Source organism: Rhinolophus sinicus, chromosome X, assembly GCF_036562045.2.
Source record: "Rhinolophus sinicus isolate RSC01 chromosome X, ASM3656204v1, whole genome shotgun sequence".
Lineage (NCBI taxonomy): Eukaryota > Metazoa > Chordata > Mammalia > Chiroptera > Rhinolophidae > Rhinolophus > Rhinolophus sinicus.
The window spans coordinates 41,425,060-41,442,265 of record NC_133768.1 but is presented as its reverse complement, the minus strand read 5'-3'; the positions used below and the strand labels follow the sequence as shown (position 1 = coordinate 41,442,265).

The window sequence follows — 17,206 nt, the reverse complement described above, 5'->3', positions numbered from 1 at the left end:
GACTATGACATTGCCCAAAGAAGAAAAAAGAGCTTTCCAGCACAGAGATCAGAGATGAGAGAAAAGGCAAAGAATTCAGGACTATTTCCCCATCCTCCCAGGTCACATTCTTGGGGACTATACCTCCCCAAATCCCCTAGACCACCAGGCTGATTCAATCCTGGGACCATCCTCTGTTGTCAGAGGATGGTGTAAATAGGCAAGAGATGAGAGAGCCCAGTCATACCCAGGACGCAGTCCCATCTTGCGTAGTGCCTCCCAGAGGACAGCTGCAATGGGAGGCAAGGGGAGACAAGGGACGGAAAATGAGCATGGAAATCAGGCAGTAGCCAACCCCCAGCTGCAGGTCCAGCCACTCACCTTCACTGGCACGGTTGCCATTCATGAAGATGATGCCCAGAATCACTAAGAGGAGACCCAGCTTGGGTGTGTCTTTGGTCCTAAATAGTACAAAAACAATATGCTTTCAGCAGACATTTTCACAAGACACCCCAGGCAGCTTACCCATATAGCTTTCCCAGTATTCCTCGGCTAGGGGATAATTCTACCCCAGCTCTGCTGTGACCCTGAATCTCGGACCCTGACCTACTCCTTGAAAAAAGCACTACTGAGAAAGGCTATGTTCCACCTCCTTTCCCATCTTACGTTCCCAGTATGCCGGCCAGGGACTCAGGAGTACTGATGAGAATATATAGATGTTCTTCCTTGTCAATTTCCTTCAGCTGAATCCCAAATTTCTACAGGGAAAGGAAGACACTATGAAATTATAAAATCTAGCATAAGTTACCCATACTCAGTCGCTCACCTTCCTGTGAGATTTGCCCTAAACTCCCAATAGGAATCCCATGAATATTTGAAATCAAGATATTTCCCATCATTCTTGTCCTTTAGGGCTGCCTTCTTACCTTCTCCAGGACAAAGCATGCACGTTCAATAATTTCTGGATAAACATCAGTGTATTCACGGATGATATCCCTCAGCATTTCTGTAGGAGAGAGAAGGGAGCACCTTGGCTGAGCAGGGGCCCTTTGCCAGCCCCACTGAGGAGAGCACAGTCAGGGTCCTCAAGGGTGAAAAAGGAAGAATCAGCCATGGAAGGAGGGAATTGAAGGGAGGGTACATATTAGCAAAGGGATGTCCACAGAACATGGGGTGAGGGTAAGGGCGGAGCCATGGGAGAGGGCACTGGATGCCTACCTGAGCGCTTGATGGGCACCTTTGTGTAATCTTTAAGCATTAGGTACTTGACCAACTTGTTCGCCTGGGAGGGGAAAAAGAGATCTTTAAAGTTATAAGATATTTACAGAAAACTTGGTTGAGTTATAGATGAAAGGATAACAAAGAAAAGAGCAAGAGAGGGGAGAAGTGACTGCAGGGTTATAGTGCTTACTCTTTCCTGAAGAAGGGCCACGTCTCGGGGCTGTGAGGCACCCAGGTTCTGTGAGGCACGCGAGTTGGGAGAGGGGCGCAGATTTGGTGAGGGTCGTAAGTTCTGCCAATCAGGTGGAACTGGCCAATCGGTGGGGATCCAGTCAGGTGGTAGTGGCCAGTCAGTGGGAAGTGGCCAATCAGGTGGCAGTGGCCAGTCGGGTGGTAGTGGCCAGTCGGGAGGGCCTTGCCAATCTGGAGGACCCTGCCAGCCTGATGGGGTCTGCCATCCAGGTGGGGTCTGCCATCCAGGTGGATTCTGCCAGGCCAGTGGGTTTGGCCATACAACTGGACCAGGCCAGACAATGGGATTTGGCCAGATCACTGGGTTCTGCCAGATCACTGGGTTCGGCCAGATCACTGGGTTCTGCCAAGCAACTGGGTTCTGCCAGGCTGGTGGGGTCTGCCTAGCTGGGGGGCTCTGACGTGCTGGTGGTGTCTGCCTGGCTGGCTGGTTTTGCCAGCCTGATGGGTTCTGCCAGGCCAATGGGGTCTGCCAGAGCACATTGGGAGGTGCGCCAGGTGGGTTCTGAGTGGTAACTGGAACTGGTGCAGACCGCCAGGTCCCTGCAGCCAGTGGGGCCCGCCTCTGATCCCCACTGCTGTTCTCTTCCACACTCAAGTTATTAATCTGCATTATCAAAGAGAAGGAAGATCCAGCGTCACCAGTTGTTTCTGTGTCCTCACCCTATCTATTCCAGGAAGGCCCCCTAAAACCCTCACCTGTAGTGACAGCCTGACCCACTAGCCAATGGTCACCCTGAGTCCTGGGCTTGTCTTTCACTGTCTTCCAGGCAGGAGTTTCATCTCTGAACCAGGCCAGGAGCAACCCAAGGGTGGGGCCTGAAGCTGCTCCTCTTCCTATGTCCATCAGTGGCTCTGCTTGTACCACCCTGGACAAATCACTCAAGTCACTTCACCTCTCTGAGACTTACTTAGTTTCCTTCTCTGTAAAACTGAGACTATGATTCCTAACTGGTATGAAGTACCGTGAAGATTTAATAAGTGAGATAACCTGTGTAAATGTGCCTAGCTCAAGACCTAACACATCATGGCTGCTATCAAAATATAAACTGAATTACATACGGGTTGTATATATTATGTCTCATCTCCCCATCAGTCTGTGGACATTCAGAGGGCAGGATTTATCACATTTACCTTACCATCCCCTATAATCTATGTAGCTGAATACAGGCAGATATAGACATAAATATAGACATAGATATCTCTATATTTAGTTTTTAGAACAAGTAACAATCTCAGAGAAGAAAGGAAAGAGCCCAAAGCAAAGTGGAGCTAGCATGGATCTCACCTTGCGGGTCCTCTTGCCCCGAATTATAGTCCTGGACTCCAGATTCTGAGCCGGGGAACCATCTGCTGATGTCCGTGCAGCTGCACCATCAGATTCAGAGATACCTGGGTCCGCCTCTATGTCAGCCTGGGAAGCGGCAATCTTGGCCTGGTTAACATTCTGGGTTTGGGTATCAGCTGTTGGGGACTTAGTGGTTTCATTCCAAGCCTTGAAGGCTGTCTTAGACTGAGTGTTCACCATCTCACTGGCATTGAGAGACTGAGAAAAATTATAAGTGGCATTTGGGCCCACCTTAGTAGTGGTATTTTGGGCCTTAAAGGCCATCTCGGACTTGTTGGCAGTTAACTCACTGGTGGTTGCTGCCTGGGAAAAATCATAGGCAGCATTTGGGCCCTTTGGGGTGGCATTCTGGGGCATAAAGGCTGCCTTAGGCGGTGTCTCCTTGGCAGTAAGAGCCTGAGAGAAATCATAGGCACCATTTGGGCCTTTTGTGGTGGCATTCTGGGCCTTAAAGGTCGTTTTAGGCTTAGCTGCAGCTGCTGAAACCTGATTATCAGCCATCTCACTGGCTGCTGGGGGCTGTGAACTCTGGGGGCTAGAATTCGGCCCGCAGGCAGCTGCTGGGGCCTGGCTGGTAGGTGGAGCCTCCGAGATCTGGATGGCCTCCATCAGAGTCTGCATAAGCAAGGTGCTGTCTTCTACGGAGGCCTCAGCCTGCAAATACAGGGGGGAAAATTAAATCTCTGGGCCTCCGAAGCGAGAACGAAGGGGTAGGGGGAGCAGCACAAGGGAGGTGCAAGTGGGTGGTTGGAGCAAAATGCAGGCTGAGGCAGAAATCTAGACCACAGGCTAGGGACAATGGGAGGCACAGTGGTAAGAAAACGTCAGGTAGGGGATGAGCGGCCAGGAGCTAAAAGCAGGGTGGGGTGGAAAGAGGAGTGGGGGTGAAGTTCAACAGCAAGGTGATCAAGGAGTGAGGTTAGAGCAGAGCAGTGCGCGGTAGGAGCGCTGGATCTGGGCGGTGCGAGGGTGCCCCCGCGAGGAGTTGAGGAGAATAAGGGGGGGGGTCGCAGGGAGTGGGGAATGCAGGAGAGCGGGAGGGTGGAGGCGGGAGGTTGGGGGAGGGAGCGGCCGACTGCTCTACAATCCTCAGGACTATGGGGGGAGAAATGGTTCCTTATCCAACCCGCATTCTCTGGGCAGATTGCCCTGACTACTAACAGGGTCTCCTCTTTCTCAGAGCAGGGACTGATGGCTGGAAAGAGAAGCCCCTCCCCCCCGATAAACCCTGGGAATTTGAAAGACGACAGAGTCAAGGCACGAAGAGGGCAAATCGGATCCAGGCGTTTGGGAGGCCAAAGGGGCCCAGGGGGAACTGTCGGCTGGGGAAATGGGATGGGGGAGGAGTGGAAATCTCACCTGGAAGCCGAGGAGGCCCGCACCACAGTCCATTTTCTGAGCCATGGCTCCTGTCCCTCTGGCAAGAGCAGAGCCTAGGGGGTGTGGGGGAGGAGCCGGGCGTTATACTAGGGAGGCAAATACGAAGAATCAAATTTGGGGGTAGGGTGTTGAGATTTGATTGTGGGGACGGATGATGTGCTGAATGTGAGGGGAACGCGCTGCATCGATATGGGAAAAGTGAATGGGTGCCCAGAAGGAGGTTCTGAATCCCGAGAAGCTACTGACGAGGAGAAGCTTCCAATCTGGGTTAGGAAAGCAGATAAGAGTTCTGAATCTAGGGGGATTGGGTTGGGAGTCGCATTTGGAAAATTGAATGGAGGTTTCGAATAAGGAGGAATCAATCGTATAACAGTACAGATCGAGGTCGAGAAATCTGGAGATTTTGAACGATGGGGAAGGGTTCAGAGAGCGAACAGGGGTTCTGAATAAGGGAAGATCGGATGAGGGGTGTGAATCGGGGTTTGGGGAGTGGAAGGGGGATCAGAATCCGAGGTAAAGGGATCGGGATGAAAAAAATGGGAGGCCCGCACCAGGGGGCAGATGCCCTGTCTGGGGGCTAATTCTCACCTTGCCTCAGGCCCCAACCCCAACCCCCTCGTTGCCTCCCTTCTTCACGACTCAGAGGATCGGGATTGCAGTGCTCGGCCCACAGCAGCCGCACCCTCTCCTTGTCCCGGAGAAAATGCCAGCGCGGCAGCTAGGACGACCCCGCCTCTTCGCCTAATATACCACCCACCGCCTCACATGATTGTGCGCATGCGCAAGAGCTGACCGACCAAATAAGAGTCTCACCGCTTTCCCAACAAAAGCCTCCTCCTGAACATCATGGTGCGCATGCGCAACGCCAGGCAGTGCCGCCCCTTTGCCAACACACCACCCCACCACCAACCAGGTCCACAGTATACAACGGTTCCTCCCCTTACTTTATATCCCCTCCCCAAAACAGATGCGCTGTGCCTCTAGGTCCCACCCCTTGCCCCACACACCAGCCCCCTACCTTTTCCGCAATGCGTCTCTGATCCATCCCTCCCCTCTTATGGCCCCTTCTGACAGGTCGGCAAGCATCTTCACCTCCTTGTCTAGCACCACTTAGGTCACATTAAGGAGGTCTCTGCAACAAGTGCAAGGCTACTTTGGGACTTAGGAAAAGGAATGGCCAAAGAGGATACACCATTGGAGGTAGAAAACATCTGCACACCATGAGACTCTACATGATACCCAACAGCTCCCAGACTCAAGAACATTAGATTCTTTCCTGCCCTTTATGCAGCCCCGCCATGGGCTTATTTTACATGTGGAGGTAGGGAAGAGGGAAGGAAAGGAAGAGCACAGCTTCTACATCACAGCACGATTTGTGCTGGAGCTTGTCCTCTTACAGCCGCCCTGGGAGGTGAATGTCTCCCATTTTACAGATCAAGACGCTGAGGCAAAGACACATTGCACGGACTAGACAAGACCACAGATCCAGTGAACAGAAAATGAAAAATGTGGGCCTGAGTCTTCCTGACTCCAAAACCCATGTTCCATTAGAGTTGGCCTGGGGACTGAGGCACCCTCCCCTCTTGTTGGAGTGACAACTCCGCTCCCCACCTCTCCTGCCCAATCAATGACTGTCCCAAACAAGCAAGGTGTGTGTTCTTTGAGACCTAAGCTCTTGCTCTGCACCAGGGAAGATACAGGTAGAGACCCCTAGCCCCTCCTCTGCCTACTCTACGCAAGTCCATCCTACACTGAGTAGGGTCCACTTCAGTAGACTTTTTCTTTCTCCAATAGTGTATCCTCTCTGGCCATTCCTTTTCCTGGGCCCCAAAGTATTATAGATGAGCTTAGCAGGAACCTAGCGCTTATTGCACTCAGAGACCCCACGCAGAGACTTCCTTATGTGGTGCTAGGCAAGGGGGCGGAGACGCTTGCCAACCTGACGGGAGGGGCCATGAGAGGGGAAGGATAGAAAAGAAACGCATTGTGGAAAAGGTAGGGAGCTGGTGTGTAATGTAAGGGGTGGGACCATTGCTCCTTAGAGTCCACTCCCCGCTCTGAATGGCCTCTTCGCAGAGAGTGGCACAAACACGCTCCTCCTGAGGCCTTCCTGGTGCCCGCTGGAGGAGCTAGGACAATCACTTGTGTGTCTGAGCCATGGCAAGCCCTGATTCAGAGTAAATGTTTGTCTTGGTTCCCTCCAGGGCTGGGCCTCAATTCCTCGGATAAAGTGCTGGGCCAGTCTATCACTAGCTGTGTGAGCCCACTCAGGTCACTCCACTTCTCTGAGCCAAGCTCTCAATATGCAAAATGGATAGTGCAACGAGCACTTACTGGGGTCCTACCCAAGGACACACATGCTGCTGTGCTTCTAGAATGACTGGAGAGTCTTGAAAAGGCAGAAAATGATATACAGATGTGAGATAACCCAGATTGAATGGGTATTTTCCAAAAATCCAAAGCAGATATTTATATATTTCACATTTGTTCTGGCATCAGCTCCTGCCAGTAGTCTGCATATGAAAGGAAGCTAATGCTAGGAAGGATCGCAGCATTTGGTCCCCAAGGGCCAACATCAATTCTGCCTGGCTGGATGACTTTCCTCATCTGTTGCATAGCAACCTCCTCTGTCAGCTGCCTGTTTTTCCTCAGCACTTCCTCTGTAAAGTGTCTGCAGTGGGACGTGATCAGACTCAGTAAAGGAGGTCTGAAACACCATTTTATATGCTATTTGCTTACATATCTGTATCTCCAGTCTTGACTTGGCCTATGAATTCTACATCCATAATCCAACTGTCTGCCTTACCTCAATTCTCCAATTGGATATGTCTCCATATTAAAAAAACAAACAGAATAAATTTATTGGGGTAACATTGGTTGATAACATTATATAAATTTCAGGTAGTATTTTCAAAATTAACAGGTAATAAACTGATTTTTTGTATATATCCTCCTCTTCACCAACTTTGTGTTTCTCCTTTAGTTATGTCCTTCCCTTCCCATTAGAATAAAAGCCTTTTGGGGAGATAGATTTTTTTTTCTTTTATTTGTTTTTTTCTGATTACTTGTTTGTTTTTCTTATTACTTTAGGTTGAAACTGCTCTTCTTTCCATAGGTTCTTAAAGTGGAAGTTCAGTTTGTTGATTTTATTTTATTTTTTTGTTTTGTTCTCTTTTTCAGTTACAATTGACATTCAGTATTATTTTATATTAGTTTCAGGTGTACAGTGCAGTCGTTAGATATTTATATAATTTATGCAGCGATCCCCCACTTAGTCTAGTACCCACCTGGCACTATATGTAGTTGTTGCAACATTACTGACTATATTCTCTACGCTGTACTTTACATCCCCGTGACTACTTATATATGGAATCTGAAGAACAAAATAAACGAATGAACAAACAAAGCAGAAACAGACTCATAGATATAGAGAACAAACTGATGGTTACCAGAGGGGAGGGGATATGGGGAGCTGGGTGAAAAAGGTGAAAGGATTAAGAAATACAAATTAGGGAGATGGATTTTTGTTTGTTTTATTAACTGCTGTATCCCCAAGACCTAGAACAATGCCTGGTGTATTTTATATGGTCAAAAAATACTAGTTTAATGAATGAATTATTCCCACCATCCATTCTGTTCCTCAAGCAAGAAACCTGAGAGACACACTTTTTTCCTTTCCTGTGATGAATTCACTTATTTTTCCTCATTACACAAATAATGCATATTAATCATTAAAAATTCAAACATTACCCAAATATTTTAGAAATTAAGTGAAGATCACTCCAAATCCCACCACCTTGATAACTACTATTAAGATTCTGATGCTACCTTTTAATGTATATATATTCTTCCATAAATGGGATTATATTATATATGCCATAAATATTTAAATTGCACTTTTTCTTACTGCCTCCCACTTCTTTCTTTCACTTCTACCCTCATCTGCTAGACATGAATTTTTAACATTTTTGTATCCTTCCATGTTCAAAAAGTCATGTTTTTATTATTTTATAAAAATTATGATTATACGCACTTTAACGCATCTTATTTCTTAGTTAATGCTAGCCTACCGCTGATAGATTCTTTTACATAGATGCATAATATTCCATAATAGGGATGTACCACAATGTATTCAATCATTTCTCCCCACTTATGGTCATTCATTTCAGTTTAAGGTTTTTTTTGGGTTTTTTGTACATACAAACAACATTGTGATAAAATACATGTACATATATCCTTATATTTTAATGCTTAATGTGTTTTTATTCCTATGACACCAGATGCCTGGGAGTAAGACTGACATACTCTATAGCCCTTGGTATTATAATCTTTCCAATTTCTTTGCCAATGTGATGTGTGTTTTACTGGTATCTCCCTGTGGTTTTAATTTACATTTCTGATAAATAAGTAGAACACATATTCATATATTAATAGACTTATTAAATTTATTTTGTAAAGTACTTGTGTAAATCTTTTATCTATTTTTCTTGTGTGTCTTTCTTAGTCTTACTGACTTTTAAGACTTCTTTATACAGTTGTACAAATGCTTATTGAAAATCCTTAGGGCTAGATGTATTTCAATTTTTTCACATTTTAGTAAGGTAATACAGTATGTATACTCTATTACATAATAGTTCCAACTGCAAAAGCCACAAAGGCCAGATATTTACTTTTTTACATTCCCTTAGCAACTAACAGAATATGATCTAGGATTTACCACTATGGCAGGTCCTGAAGACCACACTCGGGGTCAATCATTTGCTAGGACTCACAGAACTCAGAAAAGGTGTTATACTCACGGCTATGGTTTATTAGTGTGAAAGGATACTGATTTAAATTAGCAAAGTTAAAAGGCACAATGGGGCAGAGTCTGGGACAAGACCAGGCATGAGCTTCTAGTTGTCCTCTCTCAGTGGAGTTGTGTGGCTAGTGTTTAATTCTCCCAGCAAGATGTGTGACAAACATGGAAGCTCACCTGAGTCTTGGTGCCCAGGATTTTACTGGGGATCAGTCACGTAGGCCTGGAACACCTGTGTGGCTGACCTTAGTCACTCAGTTACCAGCCTATGCAGAGGTCAAACTAATACCACAAGGTCCAAGGCCCCACTATAAAACGCACTGTTAACATAAATGTAAACTATCTCCTGTGGTTCAAAGCCCCAGGTGAGCAAAGACACTAATCAGGTAGGATATTCCAAGGACTTAGAGTTTATCTCCCTGGACTTTGTCAAGAGCCAGACCTTTCTTTGGAATGTGCAAACCTTTATGTGGAATGCATAGGATTTGAACACCCCAAACCTGCTGAGTCAACTCTTTACTGCATGAACAGTTACAACTCCAACCTGATACTTGGTTAGAAAGCAGTTATTCAAAGATGGGATTCAATGCCGTATCTATGAGCGTCGGAGCAGCAGCCACTAGAAAAATCCAGTTTCTAGGAGCAGCACTGGTAGCAGGGCCAAGGGCAGCATCTACTATCCAGTGTTCAGTGGTGGCAGTAATGGCATACAACCAGCTAATACTTGTGGCATGATTTTTTCTAAATACAGCTGGGCCAGATGCTCTTAGCAAATTAGTTTATTAATTCTACTACTTTAAACAATTTTTAGGAACTTTTTATTTTGAAATAATAAGTACACAGGAAATTGCAAACATTGTACAGAGAGGTCCTATGTACCTTTCAGCAGCTTCCCCCAATGGGTACATCTATGTAACTATAATACAATATCAAAGCCAGGAAATTGACATTGGTATGACATGTGTATAGTTCTATATCACTTTATCCCATATGGAGGTTTCTATGGTAATCACCACAGCAATCAAAATACAGAAGTATTCCATCACCACAAAGATTTTCCTGTACTACCCCTTTATAGTCACATTCACCACCTTTCCCTCCACTATCACTAACCCATGGCAGCCATTAGTGTGTTTTCCGTCTTTGTGATTTTAACATTTCAAAGTTATAAAATTGGAATCATATAGTATGCCACATTTTGAGTCTCATTTTTCCCCCCACTCAGCATAATGCCTGTGAGATACATCCAAGTTATTTTGTGTATCAATCATTTGTTCCTTTTTATTGCTGAGTACTATTCCATGGTATAGCTGTGCCACAGCTGGCTTAATCATTCATCCACTGAAGGACATCTGAGTGATTTCCAGTTTGGGGCTATTATGAATAAAGCTGCTATAAATATTTGTTTACAATTATTTCTGTGAACATAAGTTCTCATTTCTCTGGGATAAATGCCTAAAAGTGCAATATGCTGGCTTGTAGAATGTGTTAGTGTTATAAGAAACTGCCAAACTTTCCTAGAGTGGTTGTATCATTTTACATTCCCACCAGCAATGTGTGAGTGATCCATTATCTCCAATCCTTGCCAGCATCTGTTGTACTTTTTAGCCATTCTGATAAATGTGCAATAACTCATTTTGGTTCTAATTTGCATTTCTCTAATGGCCAATGATGTTCAACATTTTTATATATGCTTATTTACCATCCATATATGCTCTTTGGTGAAATGTCTCTTCATGCCCATTGTCTAATTGGATTGTGGGCTTTTTGGGGGGTTTTTTGTGCGTGTTTTGTGTGTGTGTGTGTGTTGAATCTTGAGTTTACATATTTTATGTATGAGTCCTTTGTCAGATATATGGTTTGCAAATATTTTCTCCTAGTTTGTAGTTTGTCTTTTCATCCTCTTAACAGAGTTATAAAGCTACATTTTGAGGAAGTCCAATTTATTGAGGTTTTTTTTTCCTTTTAAAGACTGGTTTTTGTATCATTTCTAAGAACTCTTCAACAAGACCTAGGACCTGAAAGTTTTATCCTATGTTATATTCTAAAAGTTTTATTATTTTAACTTATATAACTTATATATAGAAGTCTGTCATCCATTTCTATTTAAATTTTGAATGAGATGTGAGCTTTAGGTCAAGGTACATTTGCGGGGGATTGGGGTGGCAGGACTATGGATATCCAACCATTCTAGCACAATTTATTTAAAAAGACAATACTTTCATTGAATTATTTTGTACCTTTGTAACAAATCAGTTGACTGTACTTGTGTGAGGCCTATTTCTGGGTTCTCTATTCTATTCCATTGATCTATATGTCTATTCATCCACCAATACGACAGTCTTGATTACTGTAGCTATACAATAGTCTTGAAATTGAGTACAATTTTATTCCTCTTTTTCAGAATTATTTTGTTATTCTAGTTCTTTTGCTTTTTCCACATACTGTGGAATAATCTGTATCTACAAAACCTCTTGCTGGGATTTTGATAGCAATTGCATTCAACCTGTGTGTCAATTTAGGGAGAATTAACATCTTTTCTGTGTTGATTCTTCTAATCCATGAATACAGCATGTCTCTCCTTTTGTTTTGACCTTCTTTGATTTCTTCATCAGTTTTGCATATTCTGCTGTTGCTGGGTTGAGTATTCTATAAATATCTAATAGATCCTATTGGTCGATGATGTTTGCTGATTTTCTCTCTAGTTGTTCTATCCGTTGTTGAGAGATGGATGTTGAAGTTTCCAACTATGCAAATGTAGGTTTGTCTATTTTTACTGTCAGTTCTATCAGTTTTTCTTTTGGATATTTTGCATCTCTGTTGTTTGCTGTTTACACATTTAGGATTGATATGCATTGTTGGTAAATTGATCCTTTCATGATTATGTAATATCCTTCTCTATCCATGGTAAATGTCTTTGCTCTGAAGTCTACGTTGAAGTCTATGTTGTTATTACTATCACCACTTCTGCTTTCTTTTTATTAATATTTGCATGGTATATATTTTAACATCCTTTTATTTTCAACCTACTTTCATTATTATATTTGAATTGAGTTTCTTACAGACAGCATATAATTGGGTAATGTTTGTTTATTCACTCTGCCAATCTCTGTCTTCTAATTGGTGTGTTTAAACCATTTACATAGAGTTTAATTATTGATGTATTAGGGCTTAGTTCTCCTTTTTATGTTTTGTTTTATGTTTTTTTCCTCTATTTTCCATTTCTCTCGACTGCCTGTAAGTTAGTTAAACATTTTATGTAGAATTCTGCTATGGTCTGAATGTTTGTGTCCCTCCAAAATTCATATGTTGAAATCCTAACCCCCAAAGATGATAATCTAGGAGTTGGGCTTTTGGGAAGTGCTTAGGTCATTAGGGTGGATCCCTCATGAATGGAATCAGTGACTTATAAAAGAGGCTTCAGAGAGATCTCTAGCCCTTTTTACCATGTGAGGACACAGCAAGAAGGTACCAGCTATGAACCAGGAAGAGGGCCCTCACGAAATGTGACCACACTGGTGCCTTGATTGTGGACTTCTCAGCCTCCAGAACTATGAGAAATTAACTTCCATTGTTTATAAACTACAGTCTGTGGTATTTTGTTACCCAAATAGACTAAGATAAATTGATTTATCTATAATGTTTTCGAGTATGTAACTTTGCATAGACTTTTGTAGTGGTTGCTATAGGTACCACAGTATTATATGGGGGTACCAAAAATTGTGTACAAGTGAACACTTTGGTCAATATTGCCCAAGCAGTAGTTCGCCATAATCAGAAATGCCTGGATGCTGATGGTAACCACTATGAGCACCTCTTGCAATTGCAGAAGTCAAACATGACTTGTATTCATCTTTTGTTATCAGTATATATTGAGTATTACAATTTTAATACAGTTTCCCTTTCTTAAAATGTGTATACATTTTTTGGCACCCTCTGTATGTAATGTATAACAGTCCACTTGTGTCAACATTTTACCAGTTTAGTGAAATACAGAAACCTTAACTCTGCTTACATGTTTTAATCATCATTTGTAATAGAATTTATGTTTATACTGTATTTACATTTTAAATTTATGTATATTTATAATGTATATATGTAAATTGTCTTAAATATTTCCTGTATATATACACTGACATATGTATTAATTCTTGCTTGAATCATAAAATATAATCTTGAGAACTCGAGGAAAAGGAAAGTCTGTTGTGTTTACCCATATTTTACTCATTCTGTTGTTCTTTTCTTACTGATGGTCCAACATTCTTTCTTTTGTCATTTCCTTGCTTTTTCAAGAACTTCCTTTAGCCATTCTTTCAGGATAGGTAAGTTGATGACAAATTCTCTTAGTTTTCCTTCTTCTTTAAATGTCTTGATTTCCTCTTCACTACTAAAGAATATTTTCACTGAGTATATAATTCCAGGTTGACAGTCCTTTTCTTGCACACTTCAAAATTGTTGTGGCCTCTATATGAGAAACCTGCTGTCATGGGTTTGGTGTTCTCCTATAAGTAACGTGTCATTTCTCTCTCTGGTGGCTTTCAAGACTTTTTATTTCTGTCTTTAGCTTTCAGAAGTTTGAAAGTGATGTGTCTTGGTGTGAATTTCCTTGACTGTATCTTGTTTGGAGTCTGCTCACCTTCTTGAATCTTTGGTATGTTTTTTCCAAATTTGGGGAAATTTCACCCACTTTTTCCGTCCTTCATCCTTCTGTCTTCTTCTGTGACTAGTATGACACCTATGTTAAATATTTCATAATAGTCTGAGTACCCAACGCTCTGTTCATTTTTGTTTTTCAGTCTATATTTTTCTCTTTTGGTCAGATTGGATCATTTCTATTGTTCTATCTTGACGTCACTGATTCATTCTTCTGCCATCTTGTTCAGCTGCTGAGCTCATCCACTTCATCCACTGAGGTTTTTTGTTTTGTTTTATTTTTTTCCTAAGTTCATGTATTGGGTTTTTCAGTTCTTAAATTTCTTTTTGATTCTTATGTCTTCTCTTTCTTTTGGAGATTTTCTACTTCTTTGCTGAGCCTTCCTATTTTTTCTACGAATGCTCACAATTGCTCATTAAAACATTGTTATGATTGCTGTTTAAAACTCCTTGTTAGATAATTCTAATATCTGTGTCATTTGGTGTTGGTGTTTGTTGACTGTCTTTTCTCATTCAATTGTGATTATCATAGTTCTTGATATAAGTGGTGTTTTTTTTTATTGAATCTTAGATAATTTGCTTATTATATTATGAGAATCTGGATCTTATTTAAATCTTCTGTTTTATTATATGTGGGTGGAAGTCCACATTCCCACTCAGCTTCCATCGACACTTGGGAGGGACAGGCTCCTTGTTATTGAAGGCTAAGTAAGAGTTCTAGCTCCATGTTAAGCTTTTACTAATACCACTCTGACTGGGAGAGACCTGGGTACCTAATTACATAGTGAATGGGTGTCATTGTTAGTGCTGGGTGGTGATAAAAGTTTTTACTGTCCACTAGGCCTTCTTTTGACACCACTCCACTGGTTAGGGGAAGGAGCATCTCCTTATCATCCATTGGAAATGGAGATCCAGGCTCTCCACTGCTGTATGACATCGTGAGTATTGGGCTGTTCCCACTCCCTCTTCGCCCTTCTCTGACACTATGTCAAGGGATTGGAGACGTCATTACAGACTGACAAGAGTGGCAGTATGGCGTCTGTAGCTGGCGTTTGCTGGTAGGGTGGGGCCATTGTTTTTCCTCTGGTATTTAGCTACAGTAAAGCAGTTACTGTCTAATTTTTATTTTGTCTTGCTATGCTGTCTTTGTCATTTGGATATAGAAAGACCAGACTTACGTTGGGGCTTTTTTTTTTTTTTTTTCCGTTTGTGCCCTTTGGTGTTTCCAGTTTGCCAACTTCACCAGTACCTGGTCTGGGATATATGTGTCAAAAAGAAAACCCAGGGAATTCACCACCATTTTGTGACTTGGGATACAAGTTCCCTAGACAATGTGCCATCTTATCTCCAACTTTCAGGGTTTTCTCAAGTAATATATATATAATATATGTAATATATATATATATGATGCCCATGGATGAATAGGGAAAAGTACATCTACACTATTTACCCCTTCCTACTAGAAGCATAAGTCCCCAATTTCAGTGCTTTTTTAAAAAAACATTATAACTACTGGGATTTCTAATGGACAATCTTACTGTAAGAAAAAGAAATAATATGATCGCTTCTTTTACAATATATATGGCACTTATTTTATTGTGTTAAATGATTTGTTGAGACATCAATTAAAACATTGGGTAAGTAAATAACATCCCTTTCTTTTTCCTAAAATGACTTCACCATTTCATTTCATATTAAGAATGTTTGTTGTGGGCTGGCCTGGTGGCTCAGGTGGTTGCAGCGCTGTACTCCTAACGCTTAGGTCGCCGGTTCAATTCCTACATGGGCCAGTGATCTGCACCCTCTGCAGCTAAGATTGTGAACAATGGCTCTCCCTGGAGCTGGGCTGTGGCGAGCAGCCGGAGGTTGTCGTAGGCTGCCATGAGCGACCAGTGCCTCAGAGGGAGGGAGCGGGAGGAGCACAAGGCTCATAATACCAGCATGGGCCAGGGAGCTGTGTCCTACACAACTAGACTGAGAAACAGCTGCTTGAACCAGAGTGTGGGGGGGAGGCAGAAGAAGGGGGGGAAAAAAGAATGTTTGTTGCCTTTTTATAATGAGTTTAAAAAATCTTATTTAGTAGTTTCATTCTCTTCCTATTTTACTTATAATTATTCATAATGCCTCCTTCTGCCGTATTCCCAATCTAATCTCCATCACCTATTTCTGTTGATTCTACCATTTTAAGTACACCTTGATTACATTCTGTTCTCTTACCTTTTACCATCTTGCTGTTAGGGGGAGTATGAAGAGAGGGAGAAATGAAGAGAAAAAAGTCAAAAAGAGAGAGATGGAGAGAGAGAGACAGAGAGAGAGAGAGAGAGAGAGAGAGAGAGAGAAGGAAAGTAGAAAATAGGGATAATGGAAAGGATGAATGGAAAATAGCTGTTGCAAGTAAATGGAATTATTAAGGTAAGGAGAAATAAGAGAGTGATGAAAGAATGAATACTAAGTTGAAATGGAAAAAACAGGAGGAAAGAGAATAAGGAAGTAGAATGCAGAAGGAAGAAGAGACATAGGATGGAAGAGTGTGACAGGGAGGTGGGAGGAGACAGAGGTTAAGGAGTAGATGAAGAAGATAGGAAAATAAACATAAAAGAAACAAAAAGAAGACGGGAGTAGAGGAAATCACTAGGGAGAAAAGAGAAGTGTTTGAAGTAAGAGAGATAGGGACGGTTGAGGGGAGGAGCAGGAGGTAGAGGAAGAAGAGGAGAAGAAATGATGTAAAATCACCTTACTAATGGCAGATTTCATTCTGCAGAAAGAATGTTGAATGTCAGAAATTCCCCTTTTCTCCTCAAATACCCAGTTCCCTTTATATTTGGTACCCAGCAAAGTACCAGAGGTCATTTCTCACATGATGTCACTCTTGCCCTGAGGTAAGACCATTGTGGTTTTCAACTAGTAAGAGCCATGTGACCCATGTTTTGAACAGATAAATTTGTTTGTAATACACAGCATTTATCATATACTTTCTGCTGCTGGTTGTTCATCAGGTGTTGATATTATCTGACAAATTCAGGTATTCAGGAAATGTAAGTTTTCTTTTTCTTGCAACTCAAATTAAATTTGATGTCAAGTTCCCAATCTACTGAGCAGTTGAAACTCAAATCTCCAGCAGTATAGAATTTCTCTCACCCTCTTTTTTTGAGGTTGTGTCTAAGTTATGGGATCTTAGTGTCAAAACATTATGATGGGTGATACTGTTGAGTATCATATATCCATGCTGGCATTCACGCCCTATCTAGTTCACCAATGTCTGTCCAAGCAGGTAGCTGTTGAGTTGAGACTCATTCTTTACTACAAAGTCCCTTTGGGGCCTGATTCTCTCTGAGTGTGCCATATACCACTCATACACATGGAAAATATTCTGTTGCTCCTACCATATGCTGGGCCTTGTTCATCTCTGTGAGGCTGTCTTTGCCTAACATATTCTTATACTCCCATGATACCCAGAGTGGAAGGAAACTATGTAAGGAGGCCTAAGGTTAAGAATGCCTATAGATACCACATAACCATTTTTATTTTGTAGTCTTGTCCTCTCCTTGTCTTACTCAGGAAGTGAGGCACAAGGC

The 17,206-nt window shown here is 42.5% G+C and overlaps 1 protein-coding gene across 6 annotated transcripts in view; it reads right to left on the bottom strand.

Moving 5' to 3' along the window:
* Positions 1–17,206, bottom strand: part of MAGED1 (MAGE family member D1) — a 96,337-nt gene that overhangs the window by 1,889 nt on the left and 77,242 nt on the right. For 4 of the 6 annotated variants that reach the window (XM_074323382.1, XM_074323384.1, XM_074323383.1 and 1 more), the window contains 8 exons: positions 4,160–4,233; positions 2,741–3,454; positions 1,391–2,059; positions 1,198–1,261; positions 906–985; positions 646–737; positions 361–440; positions 227–269 (listed from right to left, as the gene is read on the bottom strand). In XM_074323382.1, coding sequence (XP_074179483.1) covers positions 227–269; positions 361–440; positions 646–737; positions 906–985; positions 1,198–1,261; positions 1,391–2,059; positions 2,741–3,454; positions 4,160–4,233 — 1,816 coding nt within the window. Of the gene's footprint in view, positions 1–226; positions 270–360; positions 441–645; positions 738–905; positions 986–1,197; positions 1,262–1,390; positions 2,060–2,740; positions 3,455–4,159; positions 4,267–4,768; positions 4,939–17,206 lie in introns of those variants that run through there. The other 2 variants (XM_019719318.2, XM_074323385.1) reach the window with 2 other exon arrangements.